A 27,101-nucleotide genomic window follows, 5' to 3' on the forward strand; every position below is an offset into this window, starting at 1 on the left:
CAAGGGGTGGGAGGGCTCCTTCAGTGATGATTCCAGAACTCCAGACATCCGCCCCAGATACTATAATACTAAATACTATAAAGATAAGGGGCAAAGTCTACCTGGCAACCATGGTCAGGAAAGGCCCTGATGCTCATTAGAAAAATGGTGCCCTGTGGAAGCAGCATACGCCAAGGCAACGTGGACGTAGGAGAAGGCTGAAGGCAGAGGGGGCCGAAGGAGAGCCCGCCGTGCAGGCAGCACAGTGGTCCCCAGGCCTGCAGCACTCCACAGAACCAAAGACGCTTTCAAACCACACAGCTCTCCAGGTCCCACCCCAGGGGTGCTAGTTTAATCAGCCATGAGTATACTGTGCGGCTTGGATAAAGAACCACTGAAATAGAAAGTAGATCATAAATCTGAAGAGAACAGAGATTACTAAGTGCAGTAAAAGACAAAGTTTTCAACTGGGAGACAATGAATCTACAGCACACAGGGAATTCATCTGTGGCTGCTCCTGACGCCACAGATGTCGTTCATTAGAAAGGGGAAATCATTTTAGAATTTGTCTGGTTTACTTTAACTTAGATCTCTCTCACACACACATACACCCACCCCTCAAAAAGTTGAGCTTGAGTCAAATAACTGAATTCTCGGTATTAAAGGACACATCTAGTGATTGATAATTTATAATTTAAACTACAATTAATTGAGATTTGGGACTACATTAAATGTTTTTTTATCTTTTTTTAAATGACTGTAGACACACAATAAGTTGCAAAAACAGTGCAGAGTGTTCCCATGTACCCGTCACCCAGCTTCCACTAATGATAACATCTTACACAACCATAGTGTGTTATCAAAGTCGGGAAGCTGACGTGGACACAGTACAGTTACCCAAACTACAACCTTACTCAGATTTCACTAGTTGTTATGCTAAGTGTTTTTCCATACACTTTTCTTATTTCATCCTCCCATCTCTACTGTTTCCATTTTGCAGAAAGAAAACTGAGGCCAAGAGAAGTCGAGTAACCTTCCTAAGGAGGTAAGTGACAGAATTGGGAGAGAAATGCAGTTTTGCCTGATTCTAAATCCCAGTTCTAAGCCATTTGCCTCTACCAGGCCCCTGTACCAGGTTCATGGCCACCATGGTTCACTTGCCAGAGACAGAGCTCTGGCAAGACTGCAGGGGGATGCTGGTGACAAGCTCACAGAAGAGGCCTATGGATAGCAAGCATATGAGCTTACAGCCAGGAGAGCAGTGAGTCTTAAGCTTTCCAGTTCTCCGGCCCAGCAGCTAAAGTTGCATTTTCAGGCTGAGCTATGTACTACAGGAGGCAGGGACAGGCAGGGAATGAAGCCCAAGCAGGCCAGTTGGTGATGCAGTAAGAGTCAACCCCAGGCGTGAGGAAACGGCAGGAAATGGAGAGTAGGCTGATGCTGGCACTTCACTGGGAAGTAGGCAAGAAGCAGGAGCCCAGCTGAAAGCAAATCCACACCAGCAATAAAACCAGAGAACCCAGACCCACTCCATGCTAGACCAGGGAGGCAGTGTGGTCTAGCGGTTATATGTGGGTTCTGGAGCCAGAACGTATGGCTCTGAATCCCACCCAGACCTACCAACTGGTGGGATGACCTTCAGCAAGTTAACTTCTTTACATCTCAGTTTCTTCATCTGTAAAACTAAAGCAATAAAAATTATAAAATCTCCCAGGGTTGTTGGGAAAATTGAATAGACAGCATGTAAAGCAGTGGAAAACTGCTTGGCACAAAAATCTTCAGTCAGGTTAGCTACTGTTATTACACACAGTGGGACTAGACAAGAATTAAGAGGAAAATGATAGAAACTTAAGAGAGGGCGAGGTGCCTCAAAAGTGCCTGGTGTCAGAGTGGCTTTTCAGCACTAAAGGACACACCTGAGGGACAACCAGATAACGTGAACATCTTCACACAACACAGGGCCTACAGCGAACTGCACATTACCTACTGCTATAGAGCACTTGCTGATAGCAGACACAGTAACACTGCTTGACAAGCACGGCCCCCTTGACTTCTCACATGTACCCCTGGAAGAAACAATTTAATTCCTTTAAACAGATGAGGAAATTGAGGCTCAGCTTAATTGCCTGCTCAAGGTCACAGAGCAGATGAGGGATGGAGCTGGGATTAAAATCGGAGCTCAGGCATTCCCACTATACCCATCAGTGATAAGATGCAGGCAACTCTTCGGACCATGGGGTTTGAAATAGATATCAGACTCTGGGCTACAAAAGCTGAAAGCAAGGAGCAGCACAACATGGCAGAAAGAGGGGGAGAGAAAAGACCTGGAGACTAGTTAGAAGTCCAGACAATACATTCAAACTCCTTTCTATGGCTAAGTAACGCCTCCCCCAACACACTCTATGTCACTGTCAGTTCAGTTCAGACGATAACTCATGTCCGACTCTTTGCGACCTGTGGACTGCAGCATGTCCATCGAGTCAGTGATGCCATCCAACCGTCTCATCCTCTGTCATCCCCTTCTCCTCCTGCCTTCAGTCTTTCCCAGGATCAAGGTCTTTTCCAATGAGTCAGTTCTTCACATCAGGTGGCCAAAGTATTGGAGCTTCAGCTTCAGCATCAGTCCTTCCAATGAACACCCAGGACTGATTTCCTTTAGGATGGACTGGTTGGATCTCCTTGGTGTCCAAGGGACTCTCAAGAGTCTTCTCCAACGCCACAGTTTAAAAGCATAAATTCTTTGGCACTCAGCTTTCTTTATGGTCCAACTCTCACATCCATACATGACTACTGGAAAAACCATAGATTTGACTAGATGGACCTTTGTCGGCAAAGAAATGTTTCTGCTTTTTAATATACTGTCTAGGTTGGTCACAGCTTTTCTTCCAAGGAGCAAGCATCTTTTAATTTCATGGCTGCAGTCACCATCTGCAGTGATTTTGAAGCCCAAGAAAATAAAGTCTGTCATTGTTTCCATTGTTTCCCCATCTATTTGCCATGAAGTGTAAAACTTGGCTTAAAACTCAACATCCAAAAAACTAAGATCATGGCATTTGGTCCTCTCACTTCATGGAAAATTGATGGGAAAACAATGCCACTCTCACCACGCTGCAATTTCTTATAATTCCAGTGGCACCAACAGATTCAGGTCAAAATACAGCCTTCCATCAGATGAAAGGACCCCATGGAATCCCTACTGGCAGGACAGGGGATAAGAGCTTGGATTTGCTGATACACTTCTTTACATTCCAAGTCAAACTTATTTCTGCCTATTAGGGTTGATGCATTTAGACTAAAGGACTGCCCATACCAACCCCCTTTGTGTCCTTTCTCTCACAAACAGCCCCCCTGGGGTCCAGGTAGGATGAAGATATAATGGCTCATACAACATTAGATGGAAGAAAAATCCAGAGTCCATATTGATACTACAATACAGAAAAGGAGCAAGAGAAGGAGGAACGGGAAACTCTTATTTATCATCAAATGCCATTTAATAAATAGAGAATAATAGAGTCAGATATTATCATTGATTCAGGCAAGAAACATCAAGTGATGCTAAAACCATTGCATAAAGGTTTTTTAAGAAAGAGATCATTGCACTTCCCTGGTGGTGCACTGGATAAGAATCCACCTGCCAATGCAGGGGACATGGGTTCCACCCCTGGTCGACCCCTGATCCGGGAAGACTCCACATGCCACAGAGCAATTAAGCTCATGCACCGCAAGTACTGAGCTCTCCCTCTAGAGTCCACATGCTGCACCTACTGAAGCGCACAAGCCCAGAGCCTGTGCTCTACAACAAGAGAAGCCACGCAATGAGAAGCCCATGCACCACAACAGAGTCGCCCCTTCTTGCTGCAACTAGAGAAAGCCCTCACACAGCAGCAAAGACCCAGAGCAACCAAAAAGTAATTAATTAATTGATAAAATAAAGCGATCATCTACATCATCTCAAAGTTATCTCCTCACAGATAACTTATTACCTACAAAGGGCAGACTGGCACCTTTACTGTGGACATGTTGGGGCAAACAATGAAATAATCCAAGTTAACATCACCAGTAATGGGACAATCGACAATCCTCTTCCTATTGCTGCACCAGGGGCACAATATCTACGTCACTTATGTAGTAGTCCTGTCACCATGAATAACCCGAATCATATCACAAGGCAACGATCAGACAATCCCAAATGGAGGAACACTCTGCAGTGCAAAACACACGAGCCATTTGCTTCAAGATGTCAATGCCATGAAAGACAAAGACTAGAAAACGGCTTCAAATTAAATGAAACTCAAGAGTCATGACAATCAACGTAACGTGCTTCAGGAAAGTGTTCTAGATGAGAAAAATGACTGCCATAAAAGACATTATTGGAACATTTGGTGAAATCTGAATGTGAGCTGTATATCAGAAAATAGTATTATATCAAAGTTAAGCTTCCTGAATTTGGTAATTACACTGTGTAAGTAAATGGTCTCATTCTTAAGTAATACAAGCTGAGGAAGAAAGGCCACAATGTCTACACATTAGGGTTAAAAGATTCAGAAAAAACAAAGGTAAATAGATGATAGACTGATTAGATAGCAAGCAAGCAAGTGACTCTAGGTGGAAAATAGACAGCTGTTCATTTTCCTATTTTTAAAACTTCTCTGAAGGTTTAAAAATTATCAAAAATCATTTTTGAAAAACAATATATTTAATAGGTACCTACCAGTTGGCTTAGAGCTAGACACAAAAGCCCAATTCAGTGCTACCCATGGAAACCTAACGACAAAAAAAACTCAACCCTGACATGGCCAGACATGGTCAAAGATAATAATTAGCAGAACAGTGAAGAAACACAAAATTTAATAAATGTAATTCAGCTCCCTTCATATATCCCTTTTCTAATTCTCAATCTGGATCATTTTCAAACAATGAAACTGATGAACAGATCAAGGTTTTGGATCCATAATCCAAGTTTGCTATTTGATTCATATCTTCCTATTTCTAACTTTGTAGAGTGTGCACGAGTTACACTCTTGGACAGTTTTCAGTGTGCCTGCCTTCAAACATTTGACCCCATCACCTGAGCTGGAATCATTACCTCTTCCAAAGGAAGACAAGCATGCTGCAGCTCTTGTTCAAATAACCATCCTTCCCCAACCAAGCTGGCCTCTGGAGTCTAATTCATCTTAGCAAATTCACCTCTAGCTGTACTTAACAGTAATCAATAAATGGGAACAGCTAGACTACAGTTTTGGGGATGTCTAATCAATAACCATTAGCTACTACTGCATTTACAAGTAATAGAAAAAACTGGTCCCTGTTCATACCCATGAGGGAAAACATATTTTCAAAAGTTTCTTCTCCAGGTTTTCCATGCCCTTTCTCCATAGGTGTTTAAATCCCATGTTGTTTTCCAGCTCCATTATTCCAGCCCCATTATTCCGCCTCTGCTGCAGGCCAGGAAACATTAGTTTTGATGTGCTATGTAAAGAGGACCAAGGCATGAAAATATAAATCCTAACATTGTAATTTAATCAGAAAAAAATGCTGTTTTCTTTATGCTTCCCCAAAGATCTCCAAAGCCTCCAAAGATCTCTGCCTGGAATAAAACTGAACCTTCTTCTGATGGTAAACAATGCCCTGCCATATTTGGCCTCAGCTTTACGTTTCCAGGCTGGCCTGTTTCATGGTTACACCAAGTGCCATTCAACACAGTCACTGATCCCTGCAAAGTCCAGAAGCTGGGACTATGTACGGGTTCAGTTCACCTCGTGTGGTTCTAGCACTAGGCATGGGATACGACTGCAGAATATGCACTGAACACTTGAATGGGAAGAGAGCATCTATTACGAGAAAGAGTCAACAAGAAGGAAACCTTCCCCCTCCTGCTAGCAAGGGCAGAAACCCTGTCCTAAGGCTGAAAATGGGAACAAAAATTTCTACTGAGTAAAACATACAGTCACATTATTGTGAAGTTCATAATGTAAGCCAAGGTTCCCCCACTCCGAAGACAGGGACCAATCACCAATCAAGGGATATCCAGACATGCATTACTTCAGGGCACAGTTTCAAAGGGTTTTGCTTTGTTTTTACTTAGGGAACTTTAATTTTACCACAGAAAAATTAGGTAAAGTCATTCATCATTGAAAGTTTGTAAGACATAACATATGGTGCTTCTGAGGTAGTTCCCAGGGTAGGGGCCCATATCAGTTAGGTCAATCTGTCTCTTTACCTCATCTGCCAACAAGACTTAGCCCAAGGCCTGGTCCCAGGGAAGAGGGGGGTTATAACGTAAGAGATGCAGGGAGCCAGAGGCCCAGTTTTCATACTTGGGGGGGTTATAGGGAGAAGGGAAACCAAGGCAGACAAGGTAGGGGTGAGACTTCATCTTCTCTTTCTAGAGGAACATCCACCCATTAAGCAGAAGTTCCACATTTGTGGCCAGTAAAGTCAGGTAGAGGAAGACTGGATTTTAGTTTCCCATATTGTCTCTTGGGTTCTATGTGGTTTGGACAGGCCCCAGAGGTCCCCACAAGCTCCTGAGGCCGAACCTCAGAAGTTACCTGAAATAATGACTGGAAAGTTAGCTCATGAGGTTGACATGGGGCCCAAGTAGCCAAGGACTAAACGCCAGACCATCTGACCCTGAAGCATCTGAGTATCATGACCAGACCTCAATGGGATACAAAGCGCTGCCAGAAACAGAGGCCTTCCTTCATTTAGAGAGAACTTCAGGGACTCCCTGCACACTTCAGGTCTCTGTGTGACCTATGACAGAAGTTCCTGTTGCTCATCGGGAAGCATGGGAGGCTGACCCAGACTGCACGTGGGCAGAGCAATGGAGACGGAGGCTCCAGGAGGATCCCAGCCCCTCCCCCACCAAACAGTTCTGAAGATACCTCTCCCCACCACTCCTCTCAGTGGGATTATCCTAGGATGACTGACTTACACTTTGCTAAATGTGCTTCCAAAGGTTATTCTGATTTAGGCATAGACTGAGAGGTTGAGAACACCCAGATGAGCACCATTTGTGTCAATGAAAACCTGGCTTCCCAATAGCCTGATGAGAAAGTGTCTGGCTTGAAAAAGGATGTGCTCTCAAGCGGAAGTTAGCCCTGGAAACTGGTCCACTGGCTGGCAAACCATCTATACAATGTCCAACATTCTTCAGCATCTCCTTGTACAAATGATACAATTATATTTAAGGTATAATTTTAAATGCTCCCTTCTTATGCTGTAGTTTCTTTAGTTAATCTCAATGTTTTAACAAAGTTCCTAGTGAGCAATAAAAACACAAAACACTAGAAAAAAAAAAATTGTGGCCTGCCCCACATTCATCTCACTACTAGAGCCCATGGGGAAGATATAAAATCAAGTAGAGAAACTGGCCCAGGATTTCTAGGCCAGTAGCCTGGAAGCTGTGTCCACAGCACAGAGCGGGCAGTGGTGGGCCAGTTGAGGATCAGAGCATAGTGGGAGACTGCATCAGCCAGGGCCCTCGAGGAAGCAAGTACCAAGGAAGGATTAGATATGCAAAGAACTTATCAGGGGGAAACATTTGAAAGAGAAAATGGGCAGCCAGCCAGAGAGGTAGGGAAAGGCGAGATGCAGATCTGACTCCCAGTGAAGTAGAGAAGGAGATAGGCTGGGTGGCAGCCTCTTAGATCACAGTGCAATTCTAAAGAAAGCTCACGGAGGTCACTGGGGAGCTCTCAAGCAGATGCCCCTATCAGAGGAGACCCAAGTCTCCCAAGAATGGTCACCCTTAGGACCCCAGGCACTCTCAGTCATTGGCTGAAAGTGCCCTTGAGAAACACAGACGGAACCATCACAGGGACAAATATCCTCCTGCAGAAGCCAGGGCCATGGGTGAAGCATGTTCCCAGTGGTCAGAGATGGGAAAGGTGCATTCATAAGGCCACCACACAGACAAACTCCCACTTTCCCAAAATACCAATGGAAAGACTAGGGAGAATGCAGATGGAAGTGTCTACATAATATATGCTTTGTCAATTTCCAACACTGAAAAAATTGTCTATAAAAACTCGCTTATAAAGAAAAGCCTAAATATCAATATTTCCCCTGTGGGAAGCCAAAGTTACAACAGAAACTCTGCTGAGTTAAAAAAAAAAATCAGAATTCATCCTTTCTTTTTTCCCCTTTACAGACTTGAGCAGGAGTCTACTGCTTAGGATTAGTGAAGACTAGAGAAGAAAAATGTCAACTCCCAAGAGGCAGCACAAGTCACAGAAGTTAGGGTCCCCGAAGTTCCCAGTGGGTGACCAACATATGGTTATAGAGAAAGACATGTGAGCAGACTTCCTATGAGCTAATTGGGAATTGTAACCCATGACTCATCCCAGGGTGGGGTCCAAAGCTACAGGGGATGCTACCCCATGCCACACTGTATCATCAGCCAGATTGCACATTTCCTGAAAGTAATCAAGTCAGAAACTGGCTTCTTGGCCACAGCCCCTGGTGGAAAAATGACTGCCAAAAGCCAAAATGAGGATGAGTTCAAAAATGTAATTCTGCAATGAAAGCATAATCCATTAAATGGGATCTGACAAGAACTTAATCTCATCTGCGGCCAAGGGTGTTGGCTCAATGTAATTCTGCTCTCTGGAACATATTCTCAATAAGCTATGTATAGAATCAGAAACACTTTTGCCAGAACCCAGATAAGTCCATTCAACGTGGGAACAGAAGCTCATCAAACCCCCAGTGATTCTCCAGGGAGTGAACATGCTCTTCTTCCAAATGCAAAATTCCCAAAACCTGGCAACTCTGCCTGTGTTGAGTCACATAATTCAAGGTAAGCACTAATAACTGAAATGGCCAATGCACTGGTTGGCTTCAGAATTTCCACTACTGCCCACAAAGGCAAGACCAGTGGCTGGTCTTGCTCACAAAGTACCTACTAGGCTCATATTCCCAGCCTGCGGCTCACTGCAGAGCCCAGTCACAGAAGAAGGGGTCAAGGTGTGGAGGATCAATCCACTCCTAAAGAGGGTTTTGAAACCTGGGAGAGAGAAGGAATTAGGGTCTGTCTTATTCATCATTTACTTAATACCAGCTATAGGGCCCAAGGCCATTATGTTGTTATTTCACTGTTTCATTTGTAAAATAAGGCAACTGAGAATCAAAACCATAACTCAAATCACACAGTTTAGAAGACAGTGTGCAAATTCGTGCCTGTGGTATTCCAAAGCCCATGACTCACTCCTCAGAGGGTGGTCCTTGGACCATCACATTACTTGGGAGCTTGTTAAATTCACAGGCTACAACCCAGATCTAATGAATGTGGATCTGCATTTAATAGGATCCCTCAAGGAATTTGGACACAAAGTTTGCCTTAAAGGGCTCCTACCCAAGAAGAATAAGTGGATTAAAAATATAAATTTGGACTAGAAAAAGGATTTAGTGCAATAGAACAGGGTCAGTCTCATAGGATAAGCCTCACTACATATCTAAATTGCACATCCAAATTAGTAGAGCCAATCATGCCATCTTTATTTCACCACGAGCAAACCCAGGAGCAGGAAAGTCAAGGTGGCGTGGTGATAGTGGAACACACTGGAGAGGGTAAGGCTTTGGAACCAGGCAGACTGGACTGAAATTCCCAGCTCTGCCTCCTGCTGGATGGCTCTGGGTAAGCTGACTGACCTCTCTAGGACTCAGTTTCGTGACCTGTACAACTGGGATAGCGCTACTTATCTTGTTTGTATTTGAGAAGATTAAATGAGCAAACAAATGGACGGTTCCTAGACACAGTCGATGCTCAATAAACATGGGTTTCCTTGACTTTCAGTACAATCTGGACCAGGTCCCACCTTGGCAAACGTGCACACTAGAAGCTGGGGAGAAAAGGAAGCTCAGCAGCCAGCTCTTTCCTGTTCTCTTGGGTCCTCTAGTGGTAATTCCTGAGGTTCCTGTCACTAATCAGACTGGCTGGAGCAGTCTGTCTTCCTTAAGCTCCAGTTTCAGCATATTCTCTCATCTCTTTTAAGAAAACCCTGAGTAGAACAAGGTTCAAAGGAACAAGAGGTGAGGAACAAGGAAGACAGGCATCTGAGGTACAGTTCCCAGGAGTGTCTACTTCCCAAACAATGAAGTCTTTTTATTTAGTTATGGTTCCTGCTTTCTTCTTTTCATAAGTCTCAGTCTTAAAAGCAGACTTTTCATGCCAGAGGCTTCATGAGCTTTCAGAGCCCACAGTGTCTGCACCTGGAGCCACAAAACCCAAGTCTGATATAATTCACATTGTGTGTATCACTCAAAGGCGTGGAGGAGCAGGAGACGGCCGCCAACCACTGCCTGCAGGTGTGTCCCGAGCTGCTGCCTGGGGAGGATGCCCCCACCTACCACATACACTCATTACAGAGGCTGATGGAAGAGGTGTCCTTGGGACAGAGCATCTCCTGTAGGAGGAAGCAGCTGAGTGTCAGGGTCCCAACGAGGGTCCCTTGGTCTGATTCCCACAGGAACAACTCCAGCACTGATAAACAGGCGTTTCCTTGCCCAGGGAGAAAAAAAAATGACCATATTTTGTGGCCCCAAATATCCAAATGCCCTCCATGTATGAAGAAGGAGAAAGAGAAGACAGCAAGCTAAGTTACCCCTTACCCCATGTTGCTCAGTAGTAACGCTCCTGCAGGGAAGCTATGAGGGCAGATGATGCCAACTCATGAGAATCACATGCTCCTCCACAGTAAACACAACTCTGCAGAACTGCAAAGGGCAGGATGTTCACAGTCACATGCCTGGATCCCTTAACTGGGTGTGGGGTTGTCTATAAATGTGTCCAAAGCACACACACACACATACACACAAGGCATGGTGACTGAGAGGCTCTGAATTTCAGAGTCAGAAAAAAGAACCCAACACCTCAATCTCAGCAAAGGAATGACTACACTTAAGTTATCTTAGGGTTGAGAGCACTGATCACAGATGCACCCCTGAAGTTTAGGAGTATAACACACCAGTCTTCCTAGATTTCCCAGACTCACTAACATTGGAGTCAGCAATTCTCACATTTTTTCACTCCTGGAGTAAATGGTGAGGTAGGGGAACACACAGGGATATATTCCTATCAGCATTATTTACAATCCAGCTATCACTCACTCCTTCTCTGAACTCTAAAGGCGTACAGAAAACAAGCAGCATTATTACAAGGGCAACCTTGATCCTGCTCAAATTTATTTCTCGATAAGCAAGCTGTTTCCATCTTTGGCTTATAATAATTTATCTGCAACAAATCTCACAACTGACATGACTACCACAGTTAAGGACTACTACATTAGAGAATACTTACCCTCTAACATGGCTGTTGGAATCAACTATCTTCCTTGAAAGAAAGGATGGTTCCAGGATAGCACAGAGTTGCATTAAGGAGACCAATAAATGAATAACAAATGCCAATACCTTTCTGGCTCCCACTGCTGTACAACTGGCATATCTACACCTGCTGTGTAAATAAGCCTACCCACCAAAAGCACTACACCAAACACTACACCAACCACACCAAAGCACTACAAGGAACCAGAAGTAAATCCTGATCTTAACAAATGTATAACTTATCTCTTTCTGGAACTGAGACCTTGGCACATAATATAACTAGTGGATCAAAAGAAGTTCATGGCCAGTTTCATGGCCAGTACAGTTTCTCTATTAAAGAGCACAGAAGGGATGCAAAGAGAAGGGATGATGGTAATGGAGTTGGGTTAGCAAATAAGATGTTCTCTTCATGAGAGCAACTCTTCAGCCATTCATTGAAGAAGACCATGAACCTGGTTTGGGGTGGAAGGCATAGCTACCAGAAGACAGAATACACAGGGGCTGACTGCACCAGAGATGCTTGGAGACGGGAACACACAGACCACGAGAGCCATTCACCCTCCCCTCTTCCCTCACAGTCACTTGCAAAGAATTGCAGGTTCATTCTCTCTACTTGAGTGGGTTTTATTTTATTTAAACCTCACAATGCAGTAACCAAACCTTTATGAGGAATAAGAAAAGCATTTGCCTTGCAATTCTGGTCCCGCCACTGCATCAGTCACGTTATATAAAGAAATCCAACCCCCTATTCATCACTCCTTTTCAGAACTCATCTATAATTCAGTCCACACTAAGAACCTTCGCACAATGAAATGGCTTTTACTGGGCGATTACACACATCACCTGCATGCAAAGGAGAGCACAGTTTTCAGATGTATTTCCTGGACTCCAAATCTTGTCTGATTTGTCTATGAGGGAAGAAAAGGGAAGTTCATGCATTCTACTAGCCATGTGGAGGGTATGAGAGTCTTAGACAATGCAGAGAAAAATGAAAGCAGTAAAATTAGGTTAACAAGGGAAGCGGGGAGGGAGGCAGGCTAGCAAAATCATTAAATCTTCATTTCTGATACCAGTACGACCATGTATTCCAAAAGTGAGTTGAAAAGACCCACTGAGGGAAAAAAATCACTTCTATACCACACCCATACTCAGACTGATTGTTATTTAATACAAATACAATTATGACGAAAGTGGAATACCATATGAAAAGAAAACACAAGAGACTTTTGAGAGAAGAGGCAAAACCAAATGATGAATAAGAACAGAGTCAACAGCCATCTGGGAAACCACACAAGAAGATCCCCCACTTCCTTTCAGGAGCCCGCAGCCCTCACATCTCTCACAACCAGAACTCTTCCCCCAGCAAGGGATGCTAAAGGCACCCGGCTGAATTCATCCCCACCACGTGCTTTTTCTCTGTGTGCTTATCTCCATGCTGCAACCTCCTCTGAAGCAAAAGACTCATTAATCCCATTCAAATTGCCAATATCAGTAAATTCTTTGCCTCAGCATTTAGATGCCAATACCAATTAAGTATCAACAGCAACTTAACTACTGATACAGTCCTCACTACATTCAGGAAATCCAGCCACAAGTCCAGTGAGCACTAATTCCAACACTTCTTCATCAATTCTAAGTAAGTGCAAAGAAATGAGGTAATTTTCGGGCCACGCTGACGATGCGTCCAACTGGACTGAAATCAATGCACACTCAAACAAGAAGGAACAAACTGAGCTGCAATCCACCAAACCTGAAGGACGTTTTCACCAAGGCTTCCGGGCTGTCGAGCTGAGGCAATTCATCAGCAAGGATTTCCTCAGGTGGCCGGGGGTCATGGACAATTGTAGGCCGTGGCTTCTCCTTGACATTCCCGGTGAGCCCATCGATGAGGGAGTTCCACAGACAGTTCTGCGACTTAGACCCTGAAGCACGAGGGGGAAAAATAAAAGGATGCAGGTGAGTTACCAACCAACTCCATGTCCTGCCTTGCCCAACTCAGGATTTTCAAAAGCAGAGCAGTAACACTGACATATTTTTCATGATCTGCACCAACATCAGAGGGCTCCAAAAGATTTTAACTTATGGAGTAACCAGGATTTTTTAAATTTATATACAAAAATAGGTTCATACTCGTGAGTATCTTAACAGACAGCTAAGTATTACGAATATATATTCTGTTTCATTTCAGTGGTAATCAACTCTAACTCCTGACAGTTGTCAGTATTCACTGACATGTTTATTCAGCAATTGGAAGTATACACAGGACTACCGTTTTAGAGAACAGTAGGATGTTCAGACGTCTTCTCAGGTGGCACTAATGGTAAAGAACCCGCCTGCCAATGCAGGAGACGTAACAGGTGCAGGCTCAGTCCCTGGGTCGGGAAGATCCTCTGGAGAAGAGCATGGCAACCCACTCCAGTGTTCTTGTCTGGAGAATCCCATGGACAGAGGAGCCTACAGTCCATGGGGTCACAAAGAGTTGAACACGACTGGAGCAACTTAGCATGCATGCACGCAGGATGTTCAGACACAAGTCTCCCCATGAATTTATCTTGCCCAAGACCCAAGTTTCAAATCTCTAGTCTATGGAGACAGGCACCCCAAAGAGAGCCAGAACCCACTATAGGCAGGTTCATTCTTCTGGAAGCTCAAGACTCAAGGAAAATGACACTGAACGTTAATCAATATCCTACCCTAGAAACACTCCAAACATACGAGATGAACATTCAAGGCAGACATGAAGTAGGTACAGTGCCACAAATTACGGTCCGATCAGCCAGGCAGTCGAGGTCAATATCAACAATGATAAGTTATACGGATATCAGGTACCCTTGATATGACGGATTGAAAGTGGCACTTTACCCCACAATATAGAACCCCAAGTATTAAGCATGTTTCTAGCTTCCGTAGGCTGTTCTGTAAGACACCTGTGTTACATGCATACCCCAGACACGCTCTGTTCTGGAAAACCAGATCACATCCCTGAGCCACCCTGCCTTGGCCTCCTCCCTCCCTCGTCTCCCCCCACCCCAATTCTCCAAGAAGAGTCCCCTTCCCCGGGGTATGCTTTTCAGAAACAAACTAACCAAACCAGAGTCCACAGCATGACAGTTCCCGTACCAAGTTTCCAAGTCCTAAGCCACTACCCACCCGCCCCGATGACCCAAGACAGGTAGCAGACAGCTAGGGACAGTCCCTATGCCCCAGAGCCCACGGACATTATTCAGACTAGCCAATCCTAAGCCTGCTCACCCGGCAGAACCAGTCCTTACTGCAGAAACCACACAAAGACTCCTGCCCAGCGTCCCTTCCTCCCTCTGCCTCACACCAACCCCAGTGCTTCCAGCACAGCCTCTGTGGTATAACATGTACTCCTTCTTGGGGGATCTGTGAAGATCAACAAACTATCTTTTCAATGGCAGTCATCCTCTGGCCTTGTCATACCTAAATAATCATAAAGCCTATTAAAACAATCTAGTTATAGGGAAAACATTAGGCAAATCTCAACTGAGAGACATTCAGCGAAACATCTGACCAGTATTCCTCAAAACTAGTAAGCTTATCAAAAAACAGGGAAAGTCTGAAAACCTGGAACCACCTAGAAGAACCTAAGAAGATCTGATAACTAAATGTGGTATCCTGACCGGCTCCTGAAACTCAGAAAGGATATTAGGAAAAACTAAGGAAATTTCAATCAAGCATGTACATTAGTTAATAATAATGTATTATCAATTTTGGTTCATTAATTGTGACAAATATACCATACTCATATAAGAGCTTAAAAATAGGGGAAACTGAAAGGGGATATATGGGAACTCTTTGTACCATCTTTGCAAATTCTCTATAAATCTAAAAATATTATAAAATTAAAATTTATAAAAATATAAATAAATATTTAAAATAAATAATAAAAATCGTTATTAGTTTAAAAGTCTATGAGCAAGTCATTTTTTTAGAGACTGAGGGCATGACTATTATCATTAACCAATTACCATTGGGCAATGCTGGTTACACTCCTCTCAGAGGAAAGAAAACCTTTATCTTTGCTTAGATATAATGTCAGGTCTCCAAGTCATGCACCCATGGAACTGTGTCCATGCAGAGGGAGTCGGCTTTTCCTACCCCATCCATGCAGAAGAAGGACATTTTTGTAATTCATGCAAAGACTCATTATGAGGAAGTGTGCGTGGAGGAATAAGGAGCAGTTTCAGCTAAAGTAAAATGCATGTGATGGGTGGGGTAGAGAATAGATCTGTATGCTCACAGGAACGTCTCCCTGACCAGCCATCCACAGCCCTCAACATAAGAAATCACCACAGTTTACTGTGCCTGAAGGCTGTCTCTGCAGTTAAGAGCAAAAGAACTTTACACACGGAAGGGAGCATCTCACAAGGATTCCTGAACCTTCACCAAGGACACACATGAATCCAAAAACAATCTTTTTTAAAACTTTTTTTTTAATGTATTAATTTTTGGCTGTGCTGGGTCTTCATTGCTGGGCTTTTTTCTAGTTGCGGTGCATCGGGGGCTACTCTCTACTGGTGGTGTGCGGGCTTCTCACTGCAATGACTTCTCTTGTTGCGGAGCACGGGCTCTAGGGCACGTGGGCTCAGTAGTTGCAGCTCCTTGGCTCTAGAACACAGGCTAAATAGTTGTGGCCCATGGGCTTAGCTGCTCCATGGTATCTGGGATCTTCCTGGACCTGGGATCGAACCCATGAATCCTGAATTGGTAGGCAGACTCTTAATCACTGAACCACCAGAGAAGTCCTGCAAACAACTCTGTTAATGGCCATGGTCACAGCTGACCTCTTGGGGGGTGTCCCACAACCAAACTGCTTCTGTGTCAATCGGGAGAAAAGTAAAGCACATTAAGGGCAGGAAACAGAACCCTCAAACTCCTGAAATACATGACAGCTTTTCCTAAAAGCTGCTTAAAAGTCCTCAACACATATCTTAAGAAGATCTGGACCTATTAATGCAGGTCTGGTCCTATGTTAACAAAGTTCTGGTTCTAGGAGAGAGATAAAAAGCAGCAGCCTGTTTTCTTAAATTTGACCTAACTGAAGCCTTACAATAAACTCCCCACCCATTCCCTGCATTCTTTCATTTATTCATTCAATATGTACGTGCATGCTCAGTGGCTTAGTCATGGTCTGACTCTTTGTGACCCTATGGACTGTAGCCCACCTGGAATTTTCCAGGCAAGAATACTGGAGTGGGTTGCCACTTCCTCCTCCAGGGGATCTTCTCAGCCCAGAAAGCAAATCCACATCTCCTGCATTGGCAGGCAGACTCCACCACTGTACCACATGGGAAGCCCATTCATTCAATAGACACATTTTGATTTCCCTCAATATGCCAGGTTCCACTCTGGGCTCTAGAAATAGAAAAATGAATGAGACTGGTTCCCTTGGGATGAATCAGCCCATATGCAATTACAATAAATAGGCAGATTCCTAGATGTGAGATGTATAAATACCTACTTATTACATTCTTAGGTCTTCGGTTGTTTGCAGACAAATGCTTTCCTAAATGTTATAGGTATGCTCATCACATTAATATAAAGGTGTTCCCCCTATCCAAAAAACACCACCTATAAAGTACTAGGAATTGGTATTTTAATAAATCTTCCAATCATCTTGTGAAAGGCATAACTACATGGCATAGTTTCCTCATGCTAAAATTATTAATTCTTAAGTGCATAGTTATAACACACAAAAATTTTATAACTTATTTTGGCATTTCCTCATTTTTTAATATTCTGGGAAACTTAAATGGAAGTGGCCTGTTTCTCTTGACCTTTGAGAGTCCAGAGAACAATTACTCTCTTGGGATAGTCTTTGATTTCTTTTTTGTTTTGTTTTGGTTTTTAACTTAAAAAGGCAGAGTGGATAGTTTTTGCTCAAAAAAAAAGAAAAAAATGTTGGGATCCAGCAATTCAGAGGACATTACAGTTGGGAAGTGTGCAAGAGTCTAGAATTGGATGATCAGCCAAAACACAAACTGGCCGTGAGAAAATGAGGGATTTGGAAAAGCTTACTGATAATGAAGGAGAAATGGGTGAATTTAAGAGATGTAGAATCAGTAGGATTTGGTAATTGGGTGTAGAGGATGAAGAAGAGGGAAGTAGCAAGATGAACTGAGGTTTCTGCTTAAGCAGCAAGGTAGACTGTGATGCCATTAGAAAATGCTGAAGGTGGAGCAGTTCATGGGCCTAGAGTTGAATCGTGTTCTGCAAAGTTGCATTTCAAGATAGAAAATATAAGCAAAGATCTCCTCCATATTCATGAAGAGGAAGCACACAGATGATGACTATGTGATTCAAATAAGAATACTCTTATTTCAGCAAGTACTTCTATCGTGACTGAGATAAGAAAATTTTCATAGCATGACAACATAGGGGGAAAAATTACCCTTCTCACTGAACCCAAACAATAATTTAAAAAACTAAAATAATAATAAACGTTTTAGAGAAGGGCAATACCAAGCCCCAGCCCTGTCCTGGAGTGTTCCAGCCATTATCTGACTTGATAAAAGCTGTAATTTAAGTAGAACTTGGGCTCCATCCACAAGGATCTAATTATAACAGCTCATTAGTGTCTTATCATCTATAACCTGGCCCTACGGCACAAACCCAAGGGAGATCCAGGAAGCTGGCATAACGTAAAGCATTATGAGGAGAATTTTGCTATTATCTGTTTTAATCTCTTTCTGACGGTAAATTTTTGACAACAGTCTACTTTAGGTGAACAACACAGCACAAAATTGGAAGGCTTCAAAACAGTGGCTATGCCTGGGGCACGACTCTACTGATAACACGCCAACCATCCACAGAAGGGGATGTATTCATATTTTTGTGACGCCAACACTCCAGGGAAGTGTGGAGCACTCAGAGCTCTGTCAGATGCTTCAAGACATATGGAAACTTTTATTACACCACCCTTGCCCTCAAAAAACTTTGGAGAGGCAGAAAAATGCAAGGCAGCCTCTGACTGCTTCAGACTAGAGCCAGGCTTTTGAAAAATGAATTGGTTTTCCCCTACCCCTCCCCAATAAAGATGGTCGAGAGAAATGGTTCAAGACTTTGAAATGGACAAAAAAGTTCGGTGGGCATCCCATCTAGTTCCTTTTTGAACTCCACGAGAAGGGGAGAGAACTTCTCCTCTGATTCTCCACAAATGTGGGCAGAGCCATCTCCAGGGACACTGGAATGGTCTGCTCTGGCAAAATGAAAAATAAAAACTCCCCTGCTCTAATTTATTTTCAGTTGACTTTGAAAGCATGAAAATTCCTTCTGACTAAGTAGAAGCAAAAACATGGAAACAGAGTCACACAGGTCTCTCTCAATAATATAAAAAACCCCATGAGGGAAATCATAGATAAAATAAGCCTTCAGGGTACCAAAAATACTGTGGCTCAGGTGTAGGAGATGAGCAACTCCATTCAGCCCACTCCATCTCATCTGCTTCTGCTCACTCCACTCCCCTCCCCTCCCCGTTCCAGCTTTCGTCTCTCCTTTGACTTGTTCCTGACTCTTATCCAATGCCTATAACCTCCTCCTTTCCTGTTATACCCCCTCCACCCGTGCCATAAATCTTCTTTCTTCACAAAGACAACTTTTTGTGTACCCTATGAACACTTCAGATCTCTTATAAACCTTCCAGAATCACAAAGTCAGCATCCACACCATTGAGCTTATCAGAAGAACAAGTGCTCAGATCCAGACGTAACCAACATTTGTTCAGTAATTGCTGTGTTCTGAGCATTGTCATGATGCCTTCACCAGCATTATTTCATTTAATCATCAAATCAACCCACAGGATGTATTACTGAAACATTACTGAACACTAAGACATTAAGACTCCAAGAGAGCAAATCACCTAGATCACAGAGAAGACACAAATTGCTTTGATCCAAAACCCTCATTCTCCTAATCCAGGGATCAGAGTGGTACACCACACTGTATTTTATTTGTGAGTCAATAAACACACACATAGTGTAGACCCAGCAAAATGCTCTGCATTTTTTACTATGAAAAAGATATCCCCTTACATAAGGATAAAGATACATCCCATCTGACACTAGAGAGAACCTTCTGCATGTTTGCTTCCCTGGTGGCTCAGACAGTAAAGAATCTGCCTGCAATGCAGGAGACCCAGTTTCGATCCTTGGATTGGGAAGATCCTCAAGTAAGGAAGATCCCCTGGAGGAGGGCATGGCAACCCACTCCAGTATTCTTGCCTGGAGAATCCCATGGGCAGAGGAGCCTGGTGGGCTACAGTCCATGCGGTCGCAAAGAGATGGATACAACTGGGTGATTTTCACTACCTCACTTTAAAGGAGGTTCAGGCTGCAGGGAGACATGAATAATGCAAGATGAGTCTAATGGGTTAAGAAAAGACAAGAAGGCAAGAAAGTGAGAAGACTCTAAATCCAAAATAACTACAGATTCATTTCAAAGTGTGTCTAATGATGGCAGCTTGATAAACTGCTGGCAGGAGGAGCCCAAGGTGATGTGGTAATCCCATTTAAATCTGACAAGTGACTTATCAACTTGGTTCCTAACAAAAAAAAATACACAAGCAGTATGCTGGCAGAAGGCTGAGAAGTTAGAGTCCTACAAAAAGAGAGAGAGAGAGAGAGATTTAATTCTCCAGAAAGGTGGTGAAAGAAAAAAAAACCTTGAAAACCTTCAACAGTTCTCAAAATATCTGTGACATGGCATTTGTAGACATTCTCTCCTTTTGGGAGTATAAGGCTCCTAAAATTCCCAGGGAGTAGAAAAAGTGGGGCTGGAGTACAGAGGTCTGGAATGAAGCTAATAAAGCCCAGTTGCTCACTAAAATAAAATGCTACTGATGCTGTGGAAGGCAAAGGATTAATAATGTTTTGAATACCTTTAAATCAGTTACACGGGTTCTGCTCTATTATTTTCAATATACTAAGTCTTGGTGTTATAAACATTTCACAAATTCTATCTACTGTAATTTCAAAGAGATTGGAAAATTTAATTCTATTTCAGATATCATACACACTGAGGTTGGGGGGGTGGGCAGCAGCAAAATATAATAATACGACTTGATCTGTGATGACATATTCTAAATTCTCAAATATGTGAGGATTTATTTCTGAGTTATCATATTAAATTAACCTTTTTTAACAACCAAATCACATTATTTTACTTATTTTAACTTTATATCTATCTGATAGTGCAAGACCTCCTCCTTTATTTCGGCTTCTCAAGTTCAAAAAGAGACATGTCTATAGAATTTTCTGTTGTAGTTTTATTATAAATTTTCTTTTATAAGCTAGTTGTCTGGGTGATTGTTGCAAGAAATAAAATATTTAATGGTAATGACTTTACCATCTATTGAGATGATCATGTGTTTTTTCTTCTCTCTCTTTCTCTCTACCTCTGTCTCCCTCTCATCTATGGATGTGTTAAATTAGTAGCAAAATAAGAGAAGGAAAAAAAAAAAAAAGCCCTATTTTCCAGATGGAATCAAGTTTCCTCTAGGGAACTTTGTGGTGAAAATATCTTGATATCACAGAAGTTGGTTGGAGGAGGGAGAAACAACAAAGAAAGAGTTAAATTATTCTTCATTCAAAATGAACAGAATTTAGAGAAGGGCAAGAACAAAAGAGAGGGGGAAAAGAAGAGGAGAGAGAGAAGGCAGAGCAATACAGCTGCAATCATATTTTGCAAAAATAAGTGAAGAACTTTCAAAGAACCTAGAAGTCTGACATCCATGCTTATGTTAAGTGAAATGGCAACCCACTCCAGTGTTCTTGCCTGGAGAATCCCAGGGATGGGGGAGCCTGGTGGGCTGCCGTCTATGGGGTCGCACAGAGTTGGACACGACTGAAGCGACTTAGCAGCAGCAGCATGTGGAACTGCAGTGTAACCGCCACTCTGTAAGAGTAAATATCTCACACGCAGGTTGCTTTGCAAAAATGATATTGGGGAGAGAATTCAAAAACTGTCTTTTGTTGTCTGGAAAAGAGTAAGTCGACATCCGCAAGACAAAGTGTAGGAAAAAATTCAACAGACAGGAAAAGATAGTCAGAGATAATAAGAAGAACCATAGAGAAACCCCTGAAAAATCCACTGATTGAATTTTAGAGATTGAAACAGATGTGGGGTGAGGATTTGAGATAACCATGTATTGGTCTTAAAAGTCGTGTCTATACAACATCTGAAATATACTCTAAAATGTTTCTTAATACTTAAGCCACCTTGCATTACTCAAATAATGCATTCTACTTGGTCATATTGTATTGTTATTGTACTATACTTAAGAGATTTGCATTACTAGAAGTCTATTTAAGACTTTTTTGCATATTATATACATAAAGGAAATTAGCCACTAATTCTTTCTCTTACGTAGTCATTATCATGGGAATAATCTATTCCCTGATATCTGAATAAAACTGCCTATAAAACTCTTTGGATCCAAAGTATCTCTAGCAAAGTCATCATTTTACAAACTTTTGAATGTCTTTTTTTGTTATAGTTGCACTGAGAATATTTATTTCTTCAGAAGTCAATATATCCCTTTAGAAACTGCCATTTTGTAGAAATATTCAATTCAGTTAGCATGGATTCCTATGACATTTTGTATCTTAATCTTCACCTATACAATAATAATAAGAGGATAAGATGGTTGAATGGCATCATTGACTCAATGGACATGAGTTTGAGCAAGCTCTAGAAGTTGGTGATGGACAGGGACGCCCGGCATGCTGCAGTGCATGGGGTTGCAAAGAGTCAGACACAACTGAGCAGCTGAACTAACTGATAAATTAATAGTTTTGAGTATTTCTTCACTTATTTATTTTCTTTTCTGTTCACCTTCCAGAAATGTTTTTTCCAATATGGTAGTCATTATTCATATGTGGTGACTAAATTTAGATCAATTAAAATTGAATAAAATTACATTCAGTTCAGTTCAGTCAGTCAATCATGTCCGACTCTTTGTGACCCCATGGACTGCAGCACGCCAGGCTTCCCTGTCCATCACCAATTCCCGAAGCTTGCTCAAACACGTGTCCATTGAGTCGGTTATGCCATCCAACCATCTTATCCTCTGTCATCCCCTTCTCCTGCCTTCAAACTTTCCCAGCATCAGAGTCTTTTCAAAAGAGTCAGCTCTTCACATCAGGTGGCCTAAGTGTTGGAGTTTCAGCTTCAGTATCAGTCCTTCCAATGAATATTCAGGACTTATTTCCTTTAGGATGGACTACTTTGGCCTCCTTGCAGTCCAAGGGACTCTCAAGAGTCTTCTCCAACACCACAGTTCAAAAGCATCGAGGCGCTCAGTTTTCTTTATAGTCCGACTCTCACATCCATACATGACTACTGGAATAACCATAACTTTGACTAGATGGACCTTTGTTGCTTTTTAATATGCTGTCTAGGTCAGTCATAGCTTTTCTTTCAAGGAGCAAGCATCTTTTATGGCTGCAGTCACCATCTGCAGTGATTTTGGAGCCCCCAAAAATAAAGTCTCTCACTGTTTGCATTGTTTCCCCATCTATTTGCCATGAAGTGATGGGACCAGATGCCATGATCTTAGTTTTCTGAATGTTGAGCTTTAAGCCAGCTTTTTCACTTTCCTCTTTCACTTTGATCAAGAGGCTCTTTAGTTCTTCTTCGCTTTCTGCCATAAGGGTGGTGTCATCTGCATGTCTGAGATTATTGATATTTCTCCCAGCAGTCTTGATTTCAGCTTGTGCTTCATCCAGTCCAGCATTTCTCATGATGTACTCTGCATATAAGTTAAATAAGCAGGGTGACAATATACAATCTTGATGTACTCCTTTCCCGATTTGGAACCAGTGTGTTGTTCCATGTCCAGTTCTGACTGTTGCTTCTTGATCTATATACAGATTTCTAGGGATTAGATCTGATAGACAGAGTGCCTGAAGAACTATAGACAGAGGTTCATGACATTGTACAGGAGGCAGTGATCAAGACCATCCCCAAGAAAAAGAAATGCAAAAAGGCAAAATGGTTGTAGACGAGGCCTTACAAATAGCAGTGAAAAGAAGAGAAGTGAAAAGGAAAGATATACCCATTTGAATGCAGAGTTCCAAAGGACAGCAAGGAGAGATAAGAAAGCCTTCCTCAGTGATCAAAGATTTCTTTCCTCTGTATCAAAGAAATAGAGGAAAACAACAGAATGGAAAAGACTAGAAATCTCTTCAAGAAAATTAGAGATACCAAGGAACAGTTCATGCAAAGATGGGCACAATGAAGGACAGAAATGGTATGGATCTAACAGAAGCAGAAGACATTAAGAAGAGGTGGCAAGAATACACAGAAAACTAAACAAAAAAGATCTTTATGACCCAGATAATCACGATCGTGTGATCACTCATCTAAAGCCAGACATTCTGGAATGCAAAGTCAAGTGGATCTTAGGAAGCATCACTATGAACAAAGCTAGTGGAGATGATGGAATCCAGTTGAACTATTTCAAATCCTAAAAGATGATGCTGTGAAGGTGCTGCACTCAGTATGCCAGCAAATTTGGAAAACTTAGCAGTAGCCACAGAACTGAAAAGCCAGTTTTCATTCCAATCCCAAAGAAAGACAATGCCAAGGAATGCTTAAAATTATATTCAGTATCTTATAATAACCTATAGTAGAAAAGAATCTGAAAAAAGTATATATATAAGTGTAGATGATTTACAATGTTGTGTTAATTTCAGGTGTCCAGCATAGTGATTCAGATATACCTGAATCACTGAAACTAACACAACACTGTAAATTAACTATCAGTTCAGTTCAGTCACTCAGTCGTGTCCGACTCTTTGCGACCCCAAGAATCGCAGCATGCCAGGCCTCCCTGTCCATCACCAACTCCCAGAGTTCACTCAGACTCACATCCATCGAGTCAGTGATGCCATCCAGCCATCTCATCCTCTGTCGTCCCCTTCTCCTCCTGCCCCCAATCCCTCCCAGCATCAGAGTCTTTTCCAATGAGTCAACTCTTCACATGAGGTGGCCAAAGTACTGGAGTTTCAGCTTCAGCATCATTCCTTCCAAAGAAATCCCAGGGCTGATCTCCTTTAGAATGGACTGGTTGGATCTCCTTGCAGTCCAAGGGACTCTCAAGAGTCTTCTACAACACTACAGTTCAGAAGCATCAATTCTTCAGCACTCAGCCTTCTTCACAATCCAACTCTCACATCCATACATGACCACAGGAAAAACCATAGCCTTGACTAGACGAACCTTTGTTGGCAAAGTAACATCTCTGCTTTTGAATATGCTATCTAGGTTGGTCATAACTTTCCTTCCAAGGAGTAAGCATCTTTTAATTTCATGGCTGCAGTCACCATCTGCAGTGATTTTGGAGCCCCCACAAATCAAGTCTGCTACTGTTTCCACTGTTTCCCCATCTATTTCCCATGAAGTGATGGGACTGGATGCCATGATCTTCGTTTTCTGAATGTTGAGCTTTAAGCCAACTTTTTCACTCTCCACTTACTTCAGTTAAAAATCTAAATTTAACAAAATTAAAAATTCACTTCCTCAGTTGCACCAGTCACACCTCAGATGCATAACAGACACATGTGACTCGTAGCTACTGCATTGGATAGTGCCAATATAAAACATTCTATCATCACAGGCTTTCTGTGAGTGCCAGAATGGGGAGTGCCATTCTCAAGGTTACTTTTGTTGCCTTAAGGAGCTGGCTCATGAATCAATACATTCTACTGCTTTTCTCATTTCTAACTCATTTGTTTTTGCTTTTAGGTTTATATTTTCATTCCCTCTACTTTGAGTAAGTTTATATTCCTCTTTTTTCCCTAATTTTTTTTTTCAGCAGAGTATTTGTGTCTATAGCTTTGGTACAAGTCACCAGTTTTGGCATGCCAACTTCCAATTGACTGTCCTTTCTAAGAAGACTGCAATGAAATTTTTTATTTTCTTTTTTGACCCAGAAGTTGACTGTTTCTGAAAACGTATTTCAAATGGTTAAAGTATTTTGGTTGTTGTCATGTAAGCTTCTCAGCTTTTCTTCTTTCTTCCAATTTCTTTTTTGCTTTGTTCCTTTTTTTCTTTTCTTAATTGATTTTTTCTGTTTACTTTCTAGATTTTATACCAATATAGTCAGAGATTATGCTCTATGTAATCAAATCTTGCTTTAGGTTATTTACTGATGTGCATCAGTCATCCAACACAGGGTAACTTTTGTAACTATTTCATGGGCACTTTATTTAAAGAAAAGATTCACTCTATGTGCAGAAAAAAAGATATACAGCTATCACATCTGCATTGTGGACTACAACCTTTATCAATAGAAAATGACTCAGCTCTTTATTCTGCTTTTCATAAAATTCAACACTGCCATAGCTATCTCCTTTTTCCTTGTGCTTGCCTGAAACATTCTTGCTTATCATTTTTTTGTTTTAGTTTTGCCTTTTGAAATAATGCTGTTGTTCAATTGCCCAGTCATGTCCTACTCTTCGTGATTCCATAGACTGCAGCACTTCAGACCTCCCTGTTCCTCACCATCTCTCAGAGTTTGCCCAAGTTCATGTCCATTCCATTGGTGATGCCATCTAGCCATTTCATCCTCTGAGGCCCTCTTCTCCTTCTGCCCTCAATCTTTCCCACCATCAGGGTCTTTTCCAATGAGTTGGCTGTTTGCAGCAGGTGGCCAAAATATTGGAGCTTCAGCTTCAGCATCAGTCCTTCCAATGAGTATTCAGGGTTGATTTCTTTTAAAATTGACTGGTTTGATCTCCCTGCTGTCCAAGGGACTCTCAAGAATCTTCTACAGCACCACAGTTCAAAGGCATCGATTCTTCAGTACTCTGCCTTCTTTAAGGTCCAGGTCTCACAACTGTACATGACCACTGGAAAGACCATAGCCTTGACTATACGGACCTTTGTCAGCAAAGTGATGTCTTTATTTATTGAAATAATACATAGTTGTAATAATTGGAAAACTATGATAGTTATCTTTAAATTTAAAAATATACATTCTTATATATTCTTTTTCTCTTATTATCTTACTGTCAACACCAATAACAACCCAGTTGCTATTACTCCTGCCTGTATGAAATTATTAAATTAGCCTTCCTGGCCATTGAACTCATTCTCTGTCATGGCCCACACTCTGTCTGTGGAGTGTGTTTCTCTCTGAATAAATCCACTTCTTACCTATCACTTTGTCTCTCACAGAATTCTTTCTATAATGAGACATCAAGAACCTGAGCTTTATTAGGTTCTGAAACCCAGGTCTGTGATCTTAGTAATAATCCTCCCACTTATTAGCCTATGACATTACTCAGCCCATGAAAGCTAACTATGCCACATTTTGAGGCCACTGCACTCACCCTCTGCAATGGCCCACACTCTGTCTGTGAAATGTACTTCTCTGTGACTAAATCCACTTCTTACCTATCAACAACAACAACAAAAAGGTAGCCTTCCAATTCTTCTATTCTCTTTCACTGATGTTATACGAATTTTTATAGTTTGTTTCTAAATTGATATTTTAATATTAAGAAGTTCCACTGCTAAGAACTCTGTTGAACATTACGTGTTGCCTTCCAACTTTGTTTATCCTTAACTTTGGACTTAGGATACACTGACCTGGTTTTGGTGCTCACAGTTCTTTAACATAATAATTTATCATCTAGAGCAGCACTGTCCAACACAGAGAAGCCATGTGTATAATTTTAAATTTTCTGGTAGCTATATTTATTAAAGTCAAACAGGTAAAATTAACTCAATAAATTATATTCTTTAAGTCAGTAAATCCAAAATATTATATT

At 42.0% G+C, this 27,101-nt stretch overlaps 1 protein-coding gene across 9 annotated transcripts in view; it reads right to left on the reverse strand.

The window, feature by feature from the left end:
* The window catches only part of PDE1C (phosphodiesterase 1C), a 642,269-nt gene that overhangs the window by 397,294 nt on the left and 217,874 nt on the right, over positions 1–27,101 (reverse strand). For all 9 annotated transcript variants that reach the window (XM_086396479.1, XM_086396463.1, XM_086396468.1 and 6 more), the window contains one exon: positions 13,055–13,226. In XM_086396479.1, coding sequence (XP_086252605.1) covers positions 13,055–13,226 — 172 coding nt within the window. The remainder of the gene's footprint in view (positions 1–13,054; positions 13,227–27,101) is intronic.

The sequence above is a fragment of the Bos grunniens genome, chromosome 4 (assembly GCF_055505025.1).
Source record: "Bos grunniens cultivar Pamir isolate PY7600 chromosome 4, Bosgru_T2T1.0, whole genome shotgun sequence".
Classification (NCBI taxonomy): Eukaryota; Metazoa; Chordata; class Mammalia; order Artiodactyla; family Bovidae; genus Bos; species Bos grunniens.